Raw genomic sequence first — 19260 nt, 5'->3', positions numbered from 1 at the left:
GTGATACCATCCAGGCTATGTTTCCCTGCCTTGTTAGTGGAAGGAACCTGTGCATCAGAAACACTGCAGTTCAAAGCACAAATCTTTTTCAGAATGCTGCTTATTGAGTGACATCATTTTAATCAAGGCCTTATGCAGGTGTTCCAGAGAAATAGATGCAGCCGAATTCCTGAACCTACCCTATGGTTTGGAAGTATTCATTCTGTTGTGCATCTACCTGTGCATCACTTCTGGAATACAGAATCAGAATTACTGCATCTGTCTGTGTTGCAGTAGAAGAGTGACTTAAGTACCTAACATTTAGATTTAATTCTTTTTCACATTAGTGCCACTTAATTTTCAGCAATTTTCCAGATGCTGACATTGTTAGATTGTAAATCAGATCTCAGGACCTGATATGAGGGACTTGGAGGCCTAAATTTGCTTAGCTGAAGTTTGCATTTTTCCTCTGTATTATTATTCTCTCTTACATCATGTAAAGATCTTTTTATCTTAGTAATGATTTAAGAAGAATTCTACTTTTGGGGAAGGATGACTTTTTAACCCTCCTTAGGAATCCTCTTCACTTTTTTTTAAGCCTTTTACCCTGCTTTAATCAATAAAGACTTGTCAAAGATTTAATTAAGAATTTTTTTGAGTGAATGTGCAGTTTTCAATTTTAGCCTGGCATATTTATGAAATTTTACTTCACAGCGTTCTGAAAAGGTTTTATAGTTATACGAGTTTGTTCAGAAATGCTTTGCGTATTTCCAGCATTAACTCTTTATAATAATTTTCTGAGACTTGTGGGGAAAGACTGGATAGAGATTTACCTCATATGTGTAATTTTTCTTGGTAGCAAAGTTTTTCAGTAGGCAAAAGTATACGCCTGACATGCAAAATATTAAATTCACTGCAAGTGGTAGTGAAATCAATCAGCAGTTTTTGAAAGTGGTTAAAAAAAAGTTAATCCCCTGTGATCTTATGTGTATTTAGGAATGCTTACTGCCCAAAGAGTGTGTTGGCATTACAATAGGAATTGGCCTGCTTCCCATCACTGCCTTGTATGGAAAAAAAACTTGATCACTTCTTAGCTATTTGAGGTTCTTGAATGGAATAAATGGCCAAAAGCTGTGGAGGAGTTTGCTCCACAGGTATTACATGAAGTTGTCACATTTTTTTAGGAATCAGTATTTCTAACAGAAATCATTCTCAGTCACAGAAATAAGATGTTCACCTATTCTTTTCCATAAAAACTATTTAAATAAAAATTGTGAGCCAGTGTCTTAAACCAAACTTAAAATCTCGCAAAACCACTGAATGTTGGCACTTCAGTTTGTTTAGCTGAAGTGATTGAAGGCTGAAAGAAGGTAGGAAGTGTAAAGACAACAGACTGCTTTACTTCATTATGATCTCCCTTGAACTATGAGCTGTTAATAGACAATCTGTAGAAAAAGAAGCCAGACAAATATGATAGCTGCAATCATTGCAGCTACTACATAAATGCTTAAGTTAGGTGTCTTTTGATATTCCTCAGGTGTATACTATAAAAGGGGGGGGGGAGCTCCCCATTTTCCTTCACATTTGTAATGTGTCTTCCCATCTACTGTTTGGTTTTGGTTTTTTTTTAATTTTTATTTTATTTGTTTTTAGGATGTATTCATTTAAATTGTGTGTGTAGCTTTTACTTAGAACTGTAGAGAGCAGCATTTGAGACTAACATTCAAAAACTAGGAAACATTAGAATTAACCATATATAAAAATATCGCGCTTTTTTCCCACTTGTGATACAGTTTTTAATTAGAGGAATGTGTATCACAAGTGGATATTGCTCACAGAACAAAGCTGTTCATTTGTGGTTTAATTTGGGCTGCAAATTTTATTGCAAACTGTAGCAATTTTGCTTATTAGTTATTAATGTACATGTCAATGGCTTGGGGTGACTTCATGAAAAGTTGTTATTTTACGTAGCACTTCTATACTGTAATAGACATTATTACTCCTTTAACCTTTTTTTAGAGATAGGAAACTGGAACCCCAAAATGTCAGTGCTCCTTGGGACTTCTCCCAATTCTTACTCTATTTCTTCCTTTTTATAAATATGTCATGCCTCTTGTCAGCCATCATGCTCTGAAACTTGAACATCTTTGGATTCGTTTTAATTTATGCTCTAAAATCTGTCCTGAAGTAAAAGTAATTGTCATACTAAACCTAGATAAGCTGCTTTCCAGTTTTCTCCCTGCCTCTCCCCTCTCCCCCTCCCTCTGGTAACTCGTGCCCGTGTGCCACATAGAAGCTTGTGGCCTGCTTTGTGCCAGTGCTTCAAAGCTGAAGGCAGCTTTTTACTGTGAAACAGAATACAGATTTTGCAAGTGCAAACGAATCGTTGTGAGATTGCCTTGTGCACCAGTTAGCTTTTGCGAGGTGGGATGTTGCAAACAATGCTGAGGCAATACTGACGGGGCTCGCTCTGTGCTGCTGTTACAGTGTGTTTACCATCTGGCGGCCGGGCCTGCCTGCTGGGCCCTCCCCTCTGATCCCTGGGATAAACGGTGCTCTTCATTTTGTAGCTAATCGGACTATAATAACAGCGGCAGCTCTTGACATCAACAAAAAGTAACCACTGAAGGCTCAAGGATTTGCGCCCGATGTTATTCCCCAAAGGGTTTATCATAAAGCACTGTCTTGAAAACAAGTATTTTAAGTTATGGGTCAGTATTGGTACAGTAAGGAAAACTCTTCCTCCCCTCTTCCAGCTCTATAACGACTGAGATTTTTGCTGGCTTCTGCACAGATTTGTTCTTTCCAGAAACAATCAGACTATTTCTTGCTGAAAGTTCCACTATTTTTCTCTCATTCTAGACCTTCTTGTACATGCCTAGTCACATATTGAGAGTTATCTCATTATTTCCCTCTGCTTCCCTTTATTATAGATCAAGGAATAAAAGTTCTGAAGAGAATTATCTTTGCCTGCTTCTCCATCCTTTCATATTTCTGCTCATTTTTCTTAACTCCAGAAGAATTTGAATGCTCATTTTCTCCTTGAGTTTGCTTTAATCAGTCTTACACTTTTTCTAAGCACTTTCTCCAGAGAAATAGAGCATCATTACGAAATCCCCTCAATTCACTCCTGTCATCCCAAATAACTGTGCTGCTGTTTAAACAAAGTTCTGTTGCACATGCCTGTCTTTAAGAACAAGAAGTGTTTCTTCAGTTTTAAGATAAAACCTAAAAGCTCAGTTATGCATTGATGCAAATTGCTGAAACAGGTTCCCTCCCACTTGTCTGCCCTTCCTGCAGACATTAAGACATCATGAGTTGGACATAGAAATTTCTTGCAGTACCTACATTTTTGAGGTGATACAGAGAAACAAAGGGATAGAGCTGTCTTCTAGAATTTTAGAAACAATAAAAATGCCAAACTTACTGTCTTTCTGAACACACATGGCCAGTTATGTATAGGGAAACAACACTGGGATAAAAAGAATGCTTTCAAATTTAACACTAGAAAAAATTGCACTTGCCAGTAATTAATTACTTTTGCTATGGGCTTTTCAAATCTAGGTCTTATATCTTCTGTTTTCTTTCTGTTGCAGCACAAGTTTTGTGTCCATAAAAAGTTGTGCAGATTGTGATAAGTACCCTAGTAAAGCCCATTTGAGATCACTGATAAATTCAAGCTGGTAGCAGAAAGATCAAACCAGAACTTCTAAAAATTCAGTGTAAATTTTTCTGTTGATAAAGGACACTCACTGTGACAGCATTGGTGCGCAGAATGGCCTACATATTTTTTTCCCCAAATTTCACTTTAAGAAGAAGCTGACCTAAATGATTACTATTAAAGTAGTTGGATCAAGTTTGTTTAAATACTTAGGGGTCAGAAGAACGAGACTGAAACATCAGGTATTATTACATATAATCTGTTTCCAGTCAACTCACTGTGCTTCTGTGTATCTGTAGGAATTTGGACTGAGAATCTCTAATATGTAATCTGTATATGGATATCAATATTTTATATTTTAATCATATTGCATTAATATTTTATGTTTTAAAATACCACACTAAATGATTGAAAAGTTCACAAACCCCACTGGTTTTTGATGGCATTTTTTAAATACTTGCACAGAATTGATTAACGTGTCATCAGCCAAAGAAAATGATATTCTAGGTCCAGATTGATCTGTTACATTGCACTGCTCTGGTTCACTGTGTTGTCTTCTCTGTTAGTATCTCCAGATAAAAATGGATTATACTCTTTGGAGTGGTCCATAACACTGATGATGAACGTAGATTAATTTCTATTCAGTTTAAGATTTGTTGTGTCTGGATGCAGGGGTAATGCTCTTACATCCATGGTTTTTGATCTAACGTAGCTATAAGCTCCTGCTGCTTCCTGAATCAACTCCACTCACTCACTGTGCTGCCGACTAATGCTTTGGAAAACATTTCTACTGCACCTTGGCTATTCTTTCACGTCTGTATGCAAATATATTTGCCCTTCGTTGTCTTATGCTCAGTTTGTTTGTTGATTGCCACATTTCTCTTGTGGCTCTGGCCCTACCAGGAACTGTATTCTCATGCAGTTGAAAATGAGTGTAATCACTGGATGGAACTGTTACAACAGGACTTTAGCTGCAGACAGGATCAATATCGGTGTTATCAGAAAAGTGTTTGCTTGAACAGCTAAAAATTCTTTATCAGCCTAGTGAAGGTGACACAAGCAACATTCCTGAAGGCCTTTTCTGTTTGTATTTCTTTTTTTCTGTCACTTAAGCTTTCCTAGGCAGTGATTCCTTCATAGTCTGAGTTCGGTTATTTAGTAAATAGGCAAGTGTGATGTGTGGTTTGCTGTGACACAGGTCTACTTTTCTGTATGTGAACAGATGTTTACACCATTTCTGCTCTTATCTGTGTTTATAATTAATTCATAAATAAACCCTACAGAAAGGTAGTTGTCATGGTTTAACCAGCTGGCATCTAAGCCCCACAGAACCGCTTGTTCACTCCCCCACCAGCAGGATTGGGAGAGAATGGGAAGGGTAAAAGTGAAAAATCTCAGGGGTTGAGATAAAGGCAGTTTAATAGGTAAAGCAACAGCCACCCACACAAGCAAAGCAAAACAAGGAATTAATTCACTGCTTCCCAGTGTTCAGCCATCTCCAGCCATCACACATAATGATGAGTTGGGAAGACAAACACCATCACTCCAAACATGGTCCCTTCCTCCTTTTCCCCCCCTACTTTATGTGCTGAGCATAGTGTGGAATATCTCTTGGGTCACTTGGGGTCAGCTGCCCCAGCTGTGTCCCCTCCCAACTTCTTGTGCACCTCCAGCCCCCTCACTGGTGGGGTGGGAATCAGGAAAGGCCTTGACCCTGTGCAAGTGCTGCTCAGTAATAACAAAAACATCTCCATATTATCAACACTGCTTTCAGCAGAATCCAAAACACAGCCCCATACTATGAAGGAGCTACTGTGAAGAGAATTATCTCTATGCCAGCCAAAACCAGCCCAGCAGTTTGAATTAGTTGCTTGTTCATTTCTTAATTCTCCTTAAGTTCTAGTCTCATTCTTTAATCATTCTTTACAAAGTTCAAACATTCAGCTGTCAGGGAAAAAAAAAAGTTCCCAGCCAGTACAAGCCTGATTCATCATGAGAATGTATTATCTTGGAAAAGTCAAAAGGAAGATATTAGCTTCACTATATATTTTAAGATCATGAAAGGTAGGACTCTGACAAGGCAGGATATACTGTATTTTAATAAAGACATTATAGCACCAAGCCTTGGATGTGTAAATGCTGGAACTATCTGGTGAAGTGAACACAGCCCAACTGCAGATACTTTAATAGTGTGAAGGGCCTCCTAGGTGGGGCTCTACATATGTAAGATTTCAGTTAAATTAAAGAAAAAAAAGTAGAGAATCCAGAAATGGAAGTATCTGTCATCTGTATTAGATCTAGAAGGTTAGACACATACAGTGAATATGTTAATGATTTGGGAAGTTGCAAATAAACAAAAAAAAAAGCATATGATGATCACCAGTTAAATAAATTACTGGGATTTGTACCCTCAAGGCATTAACTCATTTTCTCTCCTAATTTTATTGTAACATTGTATTATTTAGAAATGATCTTCAAAGAAGTAAGGACATATTTGCACTGCTTTCTTTATAATGGATAAAAAGTAAATATAATTTCAATCTTTTAAATATACATCTGAAATAAGGCTGTTATCTATACTATAAAACTCTGAAGGCTGTCTAGAAAACAAATCCAATTATGGCTTAAGCACTTGAGAAAGTGAAATCTGATTTAATTACTTCTTTCAAAAGAAAATTACATCTTTCAACTTTCTATTATTAAAACTTTACAGTTATTTTTATCACTCTAAAAAAAGAAAGAACAAGTTTGGAAGAAAAGCTCCCTTTATGGAGTTCACACTCGAGTCTTTGTTACTTAATACTCAAGCTAAAAATTTAAGTCCTTACAAAAAATTCAGACTATCTAGAAAATAAGCCAGAAAAAATGCTTTATGATAGATGGTATTTGTGCTTTTAGATATGGGATTAGAACAAAAATTAATTTAAGCATTAGAGCAAAATGGGCATGATTTTTTAATTTCATTATCTTTATAAAAAAAGGTCATCACTATTGCTGAACATGTGTAAAAATAACAACAGGCCTTACTAAATGCAGTGAAAGCATGCTATTATGACATTTAAAAAGTTGGAAGTTATGAAGTCACATTTCCATTTAATTTAAGACTTCTGGAGCTGTTCTAGGAGTGAATGTAGCTTTACATGTAGCTTTGCATTTGCAAGAGAGCTAAACACAGGGGCATTGCTCTTGGTGCTGCTCAGGTGAGATGTACAGCCTCTGACCAGTCCTCAAGAGAAAGGGCTGAAGGACAGATAAGGGATGAGACAGAACATGGTACCCTGGGCAAATAAGATTCAGATGTTTGCTCAAATCCCATTTACCTCCTTGGAATAGCAGTACTTCATGTGCACACATTTGGCTTAGTTTCTGAATATAAAATCCAGTTTGATAACCAGTTGCCTTAAGGGTGCATTTCTCAGGAAATTAAACTGGAATCTTAAAAACTTCATACACCTATATTAAAACAGTAGACTGGCAGATATTCATTTTACAGAAAAAATTTGAAGATATTTTCAAATTTAATCGTGTATGACCCTAATGGAAGAAACAGTGACAATTAATTTCTTGCTGGGCAGAATTGTAAGAGAGGCCACGGAAGGAAATGAACGTAATTTATATTAAATTGAGATAACTTTTTAAAATTTTAGTGTAAAACCCACCCAAAGATCTCTGTAATAAGAAAAATAAAAAGATGTTCTACTCTCACCTTAAAAGCCTGTCAAATATATACTGCTGGCCCAAGAGAGTATCACCCAATTAATCCCACTGGTTTTGATGAAAAGTATGAAGTGCATGAAGATGTTTATGAAAACTAGTAGCCTTAGGTGGGTAAAGTACTATTTTTCTAGTATTTAAGCCATTAGAAATGTTATTTAAAATCTATTATTTCTTCATTAAACACTGTCTTCTTTTGGCCAATGATATTTAAGATATCTTAGTTTTAACATAAAAAAGTGGATAGGTAGAAGGACTTAACCAAGGGAAATTTAACAGTGAGGAACAGGAGTAACCTGAAACAGTGGAAAGGAAGAGAGAGATAATATTTGTATGAAGGAACTTCTTGTGAATTATTCAGTAGAGGGTTTTGTCTCCAGATACACTCAAACATACATTTCTATTAACATGTGTCATGTAAATAAGCTTTGAGAAGTGAGACCTCAATATGTATATTGTGGTTATGCCCTGTAATCTAAATATACTTGGATTACTTCAAATATTATTACTAAGTAGTAGTAACTTTGTCAGATTACCATTTTTCTTCATATTTGCCAATTTGCCTCTTGAACATTTGTCTAAATTAAATTAATTTTGTGTGAAGTGAAAATACTTTTTTTATTGGGCCTTGCTGCTGCTTACTGCCTAAATCAGAAAATATGTGATAGACAACACCAGAAACTCTTCTGCTTTTGAGGGAAGTGTCTCATCAGGACAGGCTGCTAGAGAAGAAGGCTGTATACTTAATAATGTGAATTCCATTTCTGATTTGGTGAACACCAGTGCTCAGGTTAAACAGTGGGTTTCTAACCACATACTCTGAATTTTAATCAGTAATGCTGAAGACTTTTCCTGTTTAAAACACTTCTGTGTTTTTAACATAGGTAATTATCACATTAGAAGAACAGTTAATTATTATTTCTTTTAGAAGTACTAGAATGACAAATTTGTACAATTCGTGTGTTGGCTTTTTTTTGTCGGTGATTTCAGGTACTTGCAAAAATTATAGATGGAGTGACATTAGCAAAGGGATACCAGCCCTCATAGTGGGCTAATGGAGATAACAGGGTCACCCATTTCTGTTGCTGTCACCTGAGGGTTTTTGAAGGTAATCTCTGTGTGACTCGTCAGTCTTTCAAAGCACAGAATGCTATTTCAGCCAAATCATAAAGGTAATATGATGCTTTGTTAGTGTTTGAACCGTGAAAGACCTTTTAATATTTTCTTGAGATGCATGTGTTAAATCTACTTTTATTTAAATGGTAGAGCAAAGCAAGAGGTGTGTTACACAGGGTTATGATTACTGGTAAAAATAATTTTATAACTGTGTCCTTTGCTCCATGCACAGGGAGTTGGCCTCTCAATTCATGGACATTTTCGAGTTGCTACAGAAAAGACACTTTTTGCAATGCCAGAAACAGCAATAGGTAAGCATTTTAACAGATTATCACGTGTTAATATGTCTAAGGTTTCACTGTTTGTGTAATCAGGATGAAACGTCTTTGACTGAAAGCTGTGGTGGTAATGAAAGAATTTTAAAAGGGAATTGGAGATGACCATATATGGAAAGTATTTTCTGTTAAATTAACAGAAACTTACCTACATTCTGGGAGTTGATCATTAAGGTTCCTAACTGTCTAGACTGATGCAAAGGCTGTCAGGATATTTCAGAAACAGAAGCAGATCCAAGGAACTAAGTCTGTGCTACAGATGTAGGCAGATGAAGTCTGAAGATCCCAGTGCAGCTACTTCAGCTTTACCTTGGGGACTCTGTGAGTCCAACTGCCTGTGCTACACAGCTGCTCTGCAGTGTTAATGAGACAGATTTTGAAATTCCAGCTTTTCTTGTAGATTATTAATGTAGGCCCATTACAGTTGTGCAGAGATTGTGCCTAGGTGAGATCACAGTGTCTTCAGTAGTGTCTGTTTTTTTAAACAGTAACATGCTCCTTGCGTTTTCTAGTGTTTGATCCTACAGTTTTTTTGTCAACTCTGAGATGCACAAAAGAAAATGTATCTCAGAGCTACATGAAGATGGAGGTATGGCTCAAGAAAAGTCAATCAGATTAAAGTGAACCCTCCTGATGCAAGTGTCAAGGGAAATAAAGCACAGTAAACCACCCAAATATAAGGAAGCTCATTATCATTTTAACTCCCGAAAAAAAAATTACAGCAATTCGTGCTGGCTGATAAATCTAGTGCAATTTTCCTGAACAAGCAAATTTGAGATGAGAAAAGCAAAAGCTATTGCAGACCTCCCAACTATTTTTTATGCTGAAGGAAAACTTGGTAAACTAAATATCTCAAGCATTAATACAACATGAACGTGCTAAACTCTGAATTTCATAATCAGTTATTGTACATCAAAGCCATTTGAAGGAAACAGTTTGTATTCTTTTTTTTTAAAAACTAAACAGAGAAGTTCTTTGACATATAAAATTATTCTAATAATAAAAGTACCTTCACTTTCTTCTTCAAAGGTAAAGATATGAGTAGTTTTATATTAAAAATTCTGTTCTTTACATACATTTCTTGTGTTGCCAAGGACTTACTTAAAGAAAAATAGACTGTGAAGACATGTAAAGGAAAAGCTTAGAACTTGCTTAGGAAAGGAAGTAATTAAACCCTTTTTAGGATCAATTAGAAGTAAAACCACTGAAATCTGTTTGGATTTAAAGGCTTAGCTCTTTTGATCTCTGTGCGTGCTCTTAAAATGTCTAGCTCTCTAGACACTGGATTAATTGATTTTTTCATGTGTTCACTTATTTCAGTAGGCATGACACCTTTGCTGTGAAATGAAAACAAAGCATTCATTCAGCTGCTACATTTTCACACAATTATTCTGCATTTATACACAACCGTAAATAAAAGGATAAATATGTCACTTTGCAAATAGAAATAAAAGGCAGTTGTAGACTGTAGGAGTTTGACACAGATAATACAAAGCACTGGAAAGCAGCTTAGATGTAGGAGGGTGTGGAAAAACTAGTAGTGGGAAGAACAAAAGAAGGAAGTATATGGTAAGAGGTGGGCTTTGACATAATGTTATATTAATAATGGACACTTTCATGTATATCCTTCCTAAGTTTTTAGCTTTCTAGAAGTCATTTACTAATAAATTTCCAACCCCCTCTACAGACAAGGTAAGAATGTAGTAGCACTGCCTTTATTTCATGCTTGGCAAATGCAGAGTTGCACCTTTGGGATTACAGCAAAGAGCACAGACTGCAATTCAGCACCACAGGCATAGGCTTATAGCCTGGTCAGTCCAGCAGTAACACAGCTCTTCTCTTATTTAAGTAGGAATTTGAGAAATAATTGGTAAATACTATCAAAAGAAGCAGAACACATTAAGGGAACCACAGTAGCAAGGAGAAACATATGGGAAGCATTGTTGAGAGAATTAAGGGGAATATGTAGAACATGGACAAGAAAAATGGAAGACAGGGACATTGAAAAAGATTCAGAAGCTATAGCAGACTGTGTTTAGGCAACCAAGTAAGTTTAAAGTGGATTAGTTACATCTTCACTAATCCTGTTTGTAAATTCCTTAATAATTAAACCTTCATTCAATTTAGGTTTATTTTCCTCTAAAGCAACTTAAGTTAATCAGCTGCACAGTTTATTTAGAATGGATTTCCCTGTGTATGGTCAAGTGGAAGGGCATTATGGATCCCAGTAGGAAGATGTCTTTTCCTCTAGAATTTTACTGGAACATGGGGAGAACAGTGGTCCAGCATCGGTATTATTCTAATTTAATTACAGCAAAACCAAGAAAGATTGTTGCTGTTGCAGTTCTGGTGGATGGACAGAATAAAGTAATTGCCTTTTTACTTTGGAGGGCATTTTTAAGTCAGGTTTCACTTTGAAATGAGGATTTTTTTTTTCAGTAGTAGGATATCCAAGGGGAGACAGATGAATAGAAACTTAAAACTAAATAAAAGTCTTGGCATCAATGTTTTGATGGCTCAAAATGAGAACGTAAAATGTAGAGCAGACTACTGAAAATGTGAGTACAGATGAAAAAGGTGAGTGAGGAACTGGGGTTAATTGGGCTTTTAAAGTGTGTTAGCAAGGCATTCAGCACTTCAGGAGAAGAGCTGTATGTCTCAGTAGCCTGTGGGATGAAGAATAAATCCATTAATGACAGCACACACATCAGTGGGAGTAAAATACTGCAACTTTAACTGATAGGAAGTGACTCCTAAAACCATCTTTTCATTGTATTAGAAGCAACAGAACAAAGGGAGGACCAAGAGGGAATCAGAGGAGAAGCTGAGAGATGGGTTTGATATTAAGATCATTAAGAGGAAAACACTGAAGAGCAGCTGTCTGAAAGAAACCTCCCCTCGATTCTGTCCAAGGGGGAGGACTATTCCAGGATCACTGATTTCCCACATCTCAAAATACCTGTGATAGGATCTTTTCCATAATACGTACACTGACTCTTTTTGTGACTGAAAGCAATTACTTGTGAGTGAGAAATTACCACTTTCTATCAGAACTGCACTTAAACTCCTTATGTGCATCTGAATTTTCCCAGTTAATATCTCTGCTTTGGCAAGTGTTCATGAGCTTCCTATTGCTCATTTGTATTCTTTTTCATTTGTTTTTGGTTTTGTTTTTTTTTTTTTTCATTTTTCTCTCACAGTGAAAAAACACCACCACACCTTTCATTTCTTCAAAAGATTTGCAGTGTCATGAATGCACCATTGGTGATGATTTCAAAGTAGTAACTGGACACTGCTTCCATCCATTCAGATTTCTGAAACTGATACAGCTAAGCTAAAATTTTCTTAAGTTTAAGTATGTTACAAAAAGTGTCTGAATTTGTTTTGGTGATCAATGTATATAACAGAAGGTAGATATCTTTCAATTACAACTTTTAAAAGTATTTTAAATTTTATTCACACTTGAAATTTTAAAAAAATTACTCTAATCTGTTGATTTAAAAAATATATAAATGTAAGACAGTCACTAAACAGGAAAGTTTAAAAATCTTTTTTTACTTTCACCTTAGTCATAGTCCTGTCAAAGAGCCAGGTACCAGCTCGGCCTCTTGCACCCCCACCTTCAGGAAGACCCTGTCAATATTTTTGATCTACTATTGAATTCTCAGCCCCAAAATTTGTTCAAATTAAGCTGTGCAAGAGGAACTTCATCACTGTTTGATATTTTTATCATAATAAAAGATTTCAGAGAAAAAGCAGCATCCAGTTCAAGTTTGCACAAATTATTTCACAATTCTTCGTGTCACTTCTGTTTCTTTGCTGAGAACACACTTGATTCTTCAAGCACCTAAAAATATCTCAAGTTGTTGGCAAATAGAATAAATACTATTTTTTGGTAGTTATTTTTAAAGTATGTGCTAGTGGAAAGGATGCAGTTTGGAAGGTGTTTGAGAGTTTGCTTTTAGGAAGGGATTTGATGACAGAGAAATGTCAAACCAAGTCAAGGAGAAACTCAATCACAGTTCTGTGCCTGTCAGGGAGATGAAAGTCAGACAAGAAGAAGTGGCTACTAAGTGATGATTAGTACAAGTTCTTCTCCCTTCACTTTTGTTTTTGTTGTCTATTGCAGGCCTGTTTCCTGATGTAGGTGGAGGGTATTTCTTGCCAAGGCTCTCAGGAAGGGTTGGCTATTACCTCGGACTAACAGGATACAGGCTGAAAGGAAGAGATGTACTAAAAGCTGGCATCGCTACACATTTTGTGGAATCCGAAAAGGTAACGTGCTAACAGTGCTGGCAGGGGCACAGCCTACAACCACCATGACAGGTCTGAGGTTTTAGCACCCCAGTACACTTTTACCAACTTGAGTGTCTGCAGCAGCACAGTTATATTAGCTGGCCATGCCCTGTGAACAGGGATGGTAAGATACTCACAAGCTGTCATTCTAACACTTGCAAGATAGCAACAGCTTTGCTTGGAGGAAGGAGCAAATGTTGTTGTCTTCACAATTCTGCTGTTGGAAGGGCATGATCTACTCAGCATAATGGAAGTTGCTTACAAAATTTTACAGTTCAAGACAATTGTGTATGAAACTAGAGATTTATATGATTGCTAAGTTTTCAATCAAGGTAAAACTCCATTAAATTAATGTGGTTTTTATCAGTCTGCTTAACAGGTATTTGTTTCTTACAGTGCCTGTAAGGAAGTGTAAAAATTGGAGTGTTTCATAAAGTCAGAGTAACTGGAGTGGACTTAAATGAAGGAGAAACCATGACTTGCTTTCCTTCTCTGCATGAAGACTCATGACTGTCATTGTGGAGCTGGCAAAATACTGCTTTGAGGATAGCATTGTTGCCAGACTCCTGCTCTTTCCTCTGAGTCTGGTGTAGCCTTGCTTTACCTGCTGCATCTGTAGCACTGCATTGGGGGTCTGCTTGGGAAGAAGAGTTCTTTGCTGATCACTGCAGACATAATTAAATCCAGATGGTTCAACACTGAAAAATGAACTCTGGCTCCTTGTATTGTTTGCTTAGTACCACCTTAAGATCTGTCAGAAAGTTGGGGGGGGGGTTATACATGCATACTACTATTACCAGTAGTACAGCACCAGCAGAAATAATTCAAGTAGATTTTGTTTTACTTACTTGTAATTAAATCTTATTTTTAATAGCTACCTGCCTTAGAGAAAGACCTGATAGCACTGAAATCGCCTTCAAAAGAAAATATAGCAGACTTACTGAACTCTTACCACAAGAAGGTAATCGGATCAGTTATTGAAATCAAGCAAAATTGTTATATATATAAAGACATTCTTTTTTTATCCGTGCTACTGATAATTTTTTTTTTTACAGTTGAAAATAACGGATTCCCAAACTCTTTGCCTTTTATAAAATACTAATTTGTAGCACTAATGCCTACAGTGGTCAAAATCAGAACTGAAAAGTCCTTCTTCACCTTTTATTCATTTTGGATACCCCAAAAATTCCTGCTGTGATCAGCCCAATCTGTATGTGTGTACTTCAGTTTCCAGCCAGTAGCATGACAAGGCAGAAAATACATTGCTGCTTAATTTTCCCCCTGTTATTCTTGGATTTCTAGCACGCTTTGCAGAAGGCAAAATAGATAGCCACGAGCAGACTGGAGGTTGTACATGATGACAAATGTGATCTGGGGAGTTACCCTGAAATTCAGGGATTCTGACAAATGGAAATGGCAAGGGTGGAACTACTGGCCTAATCTAGAGGCTGCAGAAGTTATTCTGCCCATTAAATGCTGCACTGTTCACTTGGAAATGGATGCTGTATTTCCATCCCAGAAAATTTCTCTATATCAACCTGAAAAATGTCTTGCTAGCTTGATGCATGTGACATAAATTTTAGCATTATTTTGATGCAGACCATCTGCAGTCCAGATTTGAAGCCTGAATTTAAAGGCTTAAGTTGTTCCTTTGACTTCTCAAGTATTTTATATGTTTGTAACCTTGAGGCAACTGAAAAACTGAATAAGCACAGCAGTTATCAATAGGATCAGCATTGGCAGATACACTGTAGGAAAAGCACCTGAAAGCAGTATTTTCAGGGGGAGAAAGATGCTGTTTTTCCAGTGGACTAACCCATGCATAGTGCTCTGTTGTGATTTTGGAGGTGACTATGACTGTAATAATACATAATTAGTATTTGTGTTGGGCCTGTGTAACAATGAGCATAAAAAATAAAAGGTTTTGGCATTACAATCAGAGGCTATTTTAACTGCTTTGATGTGCATTGTAATTTTATTTCAATAGAAAACTTCTAGAGTTAAACTAGTTTGTTCAATTCTAGTTTGTTTTAATTAGTTTTTAACTCGTTTGTTTGGCTTTAAAATGAGCAGTGTCTACTCCTGTTATTTCTATTTTGGAATTACTGAGTTAATATATTAAGGTTAATTAGAAAAATAAATGGGATAAGCTAATTAACCTAGCAGTACTGATTATTCTCACAAAATAGAAAGCTGTGAAATAGGAGTGATTATATGTTGCAGTATACAGAAAAGGAGGCTGTGTATTTTTAGTTATCAGAGCTGAAATGACAGGGAACCTTTCTCAGCTTCAGCTGCTGGTCCTGAAACATCTGCTTATGTCCTAAACCCCTTAATGTGAAGATGTGAGACATTTGACAGCCTTTCCACATAAGGCCAATGGGTCTTTCACACACCTTAGCTGTCTAAATAAAATTTTGCAAAATGACATAGAAAAGATAAGGAAGAGAAATGCCTTTTTTTTGTCATTAAAAATGCCTAAATATACGCCTGAGTATTTTTAAAGACAATGAAGGTTTATTTTAAACAATCTCAGTTTTTTGGGTAGATTATCTATACTGACTTCCTTAGTGTATTTTATAGAAATGTTTTGATAGAATAATCAGAATTACTTGTGTACAAGATAACCACCCAGTCGAATATGCATACATAGTAGCTCAGAGCAAGCACTGCATTATCAGGCAACATCTTTAACATTCACAGGATAAAGTGACAATTTCATTTATACACACTGCAAAACTGTAATTCATTAAAAATGTCACTCTTATGAATATTAACTGTTCATTATGATATTTCTGTAACACAAGGCATTGAAATTTTTCAGTACTGATAACATTTTCAGTCTAAGACAACCAAGTAAAACAGGTATTTGTTTTTTAAATAGTGCACAGTTGATCAAGAAAAGAAGTTTGTACTTGATGAGCACATGGAGAAGATTAACAGGTATTTAGCAATCTTTTTTCATTTTTTTGTTACTGTGGATAGAGAATGTGAAGTTAAATCAAGTAACAATATTCTGCAGATAAGGTGAGAGAAATGACATCCAAGTTTAAATAATTGTTTTGTCTTTAGAGAGCTTTATTTGAAGCTCATTAAATATTTCACTTATCAGTATATTAAGTACTTAAGCATATTTGCCTGAGTCATGCACCCTTATATTAAGCAACTACCATATGGCACATTAGAATGAACATTTTCTATAGAAATCGGATGGGGATTTGTGAGAGAAATTGTCAAGTTGAATAGGGAATGTTACGTAGCACATTTATACTCATTCATTTAAGGCCATTTCTATGACTGCTTGGAACTTCTGTGTATCAGAAAAGGAAGGAGAAATAAGTGAGAGTGACAAGAAGCAGCTAAAACTCTTGAAGAAGGATGGCAGTAACTAGGTTTAGAGACAAAAGATGTTGACAGCAAACCGGTAGAACGGAGCTAATAACTGAGGACTTGATGTGCTATAAAAATGCAGATAAGACTGATGGTAGTAATGGAAGTTTGTAGATAAATAACAGAGTTCGTGAGTGAGGTTTATTGAAACACTAGAGAATTGTAAAGGGAGAGGAGATGCCTGACAACCAAGTTACTTGAAAGGGAACAACATGGAACACATTGCTAAGAAAAGGCAAATCAACTGGTTACACTGTTTCTAATGTTAGTGCTACTCACCCTTCATAGGTAAGTGGAAGGCTGAAGCAGTTAATGGACTAATTTATTTTAATTTTAGTCTTTTTTCAGCAAATAGTATGGAAGAAATTGTCAAAAAATTAAAGCAAGATGGTTCTCCTTTTGCCATTAAGCAGCTAGAGGTAATGTCTTCTATGTTATTTTTGTTAAAAATTTTAAGTTTGGGGGTGTATTTTCTTATCATGGGGTAGACTTTATTCACCCTATTAACATAACTAATACTGCATAACACCAATAGGACACTGGACTGAGATCCTCAGGTTCTCAGTAGTGCTGTTCAGACAAGAGTAAAACTCTGTAAAACTACACAATGTGAGTATCATCATGTGGTGCATAAAATTGTAATTAGTAAAAACCCAAAATGCCTTTCCCTTTTCCCCTCAAGGGGTTGTTGGGCACAAACATCCCCTTTTATAGCTTCTCATTTTATTGCCAAGGGTTGGAATAAACCAGAGCCAGAACAGTGTTGTTCTTTTTCTTCCATTCCAGATACCTCGTTTGGGTAAACAGCAAAAAAATTTATCATCACAAAGTATTTTTGATCTTTTTAATGCATTCCTGAGTGTTGGATGTATCACAGAATCACAGAATATGCTGAGATAGAAGGGACCCACAAGGATCATTGAGTCCAACCCTTAGCCCTGCACAGGACAACCCCAAGAACAAGAGTCACACCATGTGCCTGAGAGTATCATCCAAACACTCCTTGAGCTCTGTCAGGCTTGGGGCTGTAACCACTGCCCTGGGGAGCCTGTTCAGTGCCCAACCACCCTCTGGGGGAAGAGCTTTTTTCTAATATCCAACCTAAACCTCCCCTGATACAACTTGAGACCATTACCTTGGGTCCTGTCACTGCTCACAGAATCACGTAGTCACTACTCAAAAAATATACAGCAATACTACACAGAATTCATACTTCAGCCTCAAAAGCAAGAAGCAACTTATATTCATTTATAAATAATGTGTGTATTTTCTTTTTTTCCTCTGAAGTATCTGTATTCAGGTGCCTTGTAAAAGTTTGGTTTCAAGCTAGTGAAATATTAGTTACAATTGGATAGAACTCAAGCATTTCTTCAACAAAAGTGTCATTAAGAAATCTTGCTTTTTTAATAAAATAAAATATCCATCATCTTCTGACCTTCATTTGAGCAGAAGGAATTTTAGAAGGTAGTATCACGAACATTAGACATCCTGTCATAGACATACTTTACTTTTTAGTTTTTAATTAAAGCTATAACACTGTCACTGGAACTGTCAAACGGTTTTTGAGAAAGCAAGTTCTAGCATTATCTTTGTGCCAACCATTATGCCCAGTACATTGCAAGAAGTTTAGCATATGTATTATAAAAGCAAAATTGAATAAAAGGGAAAGCTCATTTTTTCCACTTGTATTCAGGTTTCATTGGATAAAGCAGTAAAATGAGCTGGTGCCAAAATAAAAATTTTATGTGTTTATAAATCTGAATTGTACCATTTTCCTTCAACCCATACAGACTCTGTGATTCAGTTCTTCACTTTTTCCCCTCTGTTATAGATGGCAGGGAAAGTAACTACATTAAGGTTGGCTGAGACAGTTTGATAGCATGTTAATAGTAGTCACTTCTGGTGGCTCTTATTCTTTATAGTATTGAGTTAAAGGACAGTATTTTATTTGTAGATTTTATAATGTTTGATATAATTCTGCAGGAGTGTTATATTGATCAGGTTCAGTGGAGGTTGAAAACCGTCAAGAATGATTTGCATGTAGCTTTTCCTAAGTTAATTTCATACCATTTTATGTCGCTTTAAAACATAATCAGACCTAGTGGAATTTATTTTAAAATAGCCCATAGCCCTTACAGGTGTTTTGTTCAAAATACAGTTTCTACAACAAAAGATACAAGGTGTCTGGAAACACTTTGTTACTGAAATATGTTAACGAGATGGTTTGCTCTGTCACGTTTGCTGTAGTTACCCAAACCTGCTCAACTTTATTCCTTCATTTGCACCTCATGACTCAGATCTGCTTTATTATACATACAGAACCCCCCCCTCAAAAAAAGTCCCAACCAAAACCACACAACCCTGTTCCTTTTCCTTGTTTAGTGGGGTACATTTGTTTAATAGTTTTAATTTAGAACTTAGAACCGCATCATCTACTTCAAAGTTACAGTTTTGTGTAACTGATTTTTTTTTAATTACTGAACAAAAAAAAAAAAAAGCTATTTTGTTGCTTCTTCAGTTTTCTTATTTCATGTTTTTAATAGGATTTTATAGCAGCTTTTTTCTTTCATGTGATTCATAAGTGAATGTCCTTGGAGTTGACCAAAGTTTCTGAACAATTGTCTGTTGTGTTCAAGAGATAAGACTACATTAGTTTGAGTTGCTTTGGTCCATACAGAAGTTCATGGGAAAAACCCCCACAAAACAAATCCCCCATTTTCTCCAGATCCAAGACTTATTAGTGTCAACAAATACATGTTTCAGACAAGT

At 36.1% G+C, this 19260-nt stretch overlaps 1 protein-coding gene across 4 annotated transcripts in view; it reads left to right on the top strand.

Moving 5' to 3' along the window:
* HIBCH (3-hydroxyisobutyryl-CoA hydrolase) overlaps positions 1-19260 on the top strand; it is a 41685-nt gene that overhangs the window by 11873 nt on the left and 10552 nt on the right. For all 4 annotated transcript variants that reach the window (XM_032693528.1, XM_032693529.1, XM_032693531.1 and 1 more), the window contains 5 exons: positions 8703-8781; positions 12935-13080; positions 13976-14062; positions 15986-16044; positions 16829-16910. In XM_032693528.1, the coding sequence (XP_032549419.1) occupies positions 8703-8781; positions 12935-13080; positions 13976-14062; positions 15986-16044; positions 16829-16910 (453 nt within the window). The remainder of the gene's footprint in view (positions 1-8702; positions 8782-12934; positions 13081-13975; positions 14063-15985; positions 16045-16828; positions 16911-19260) is intronic.

The sequence above is a fragment of the Chiroxiphia lanceolata genome, chromosome 7, assembly GCF_009829145.1.
Source record: "Chiroxiphia lanceolata isolate bChiLan1 chromosome 7, bChiLan1.pri, whole genome shotgun sequence".
Classification (NCBI taxonomy): domain Eukaryota; kingdom Metazoa; phylum Chordata; class Aves; order Passeriformes; family Pipridae; genus Chiroxiphia; species Chiroxiphia lanceolata.
Note: the sequence above shows the minus strand (reverse complement) of the source record. Positions and strands in the feature narration are given on the sequence as shown.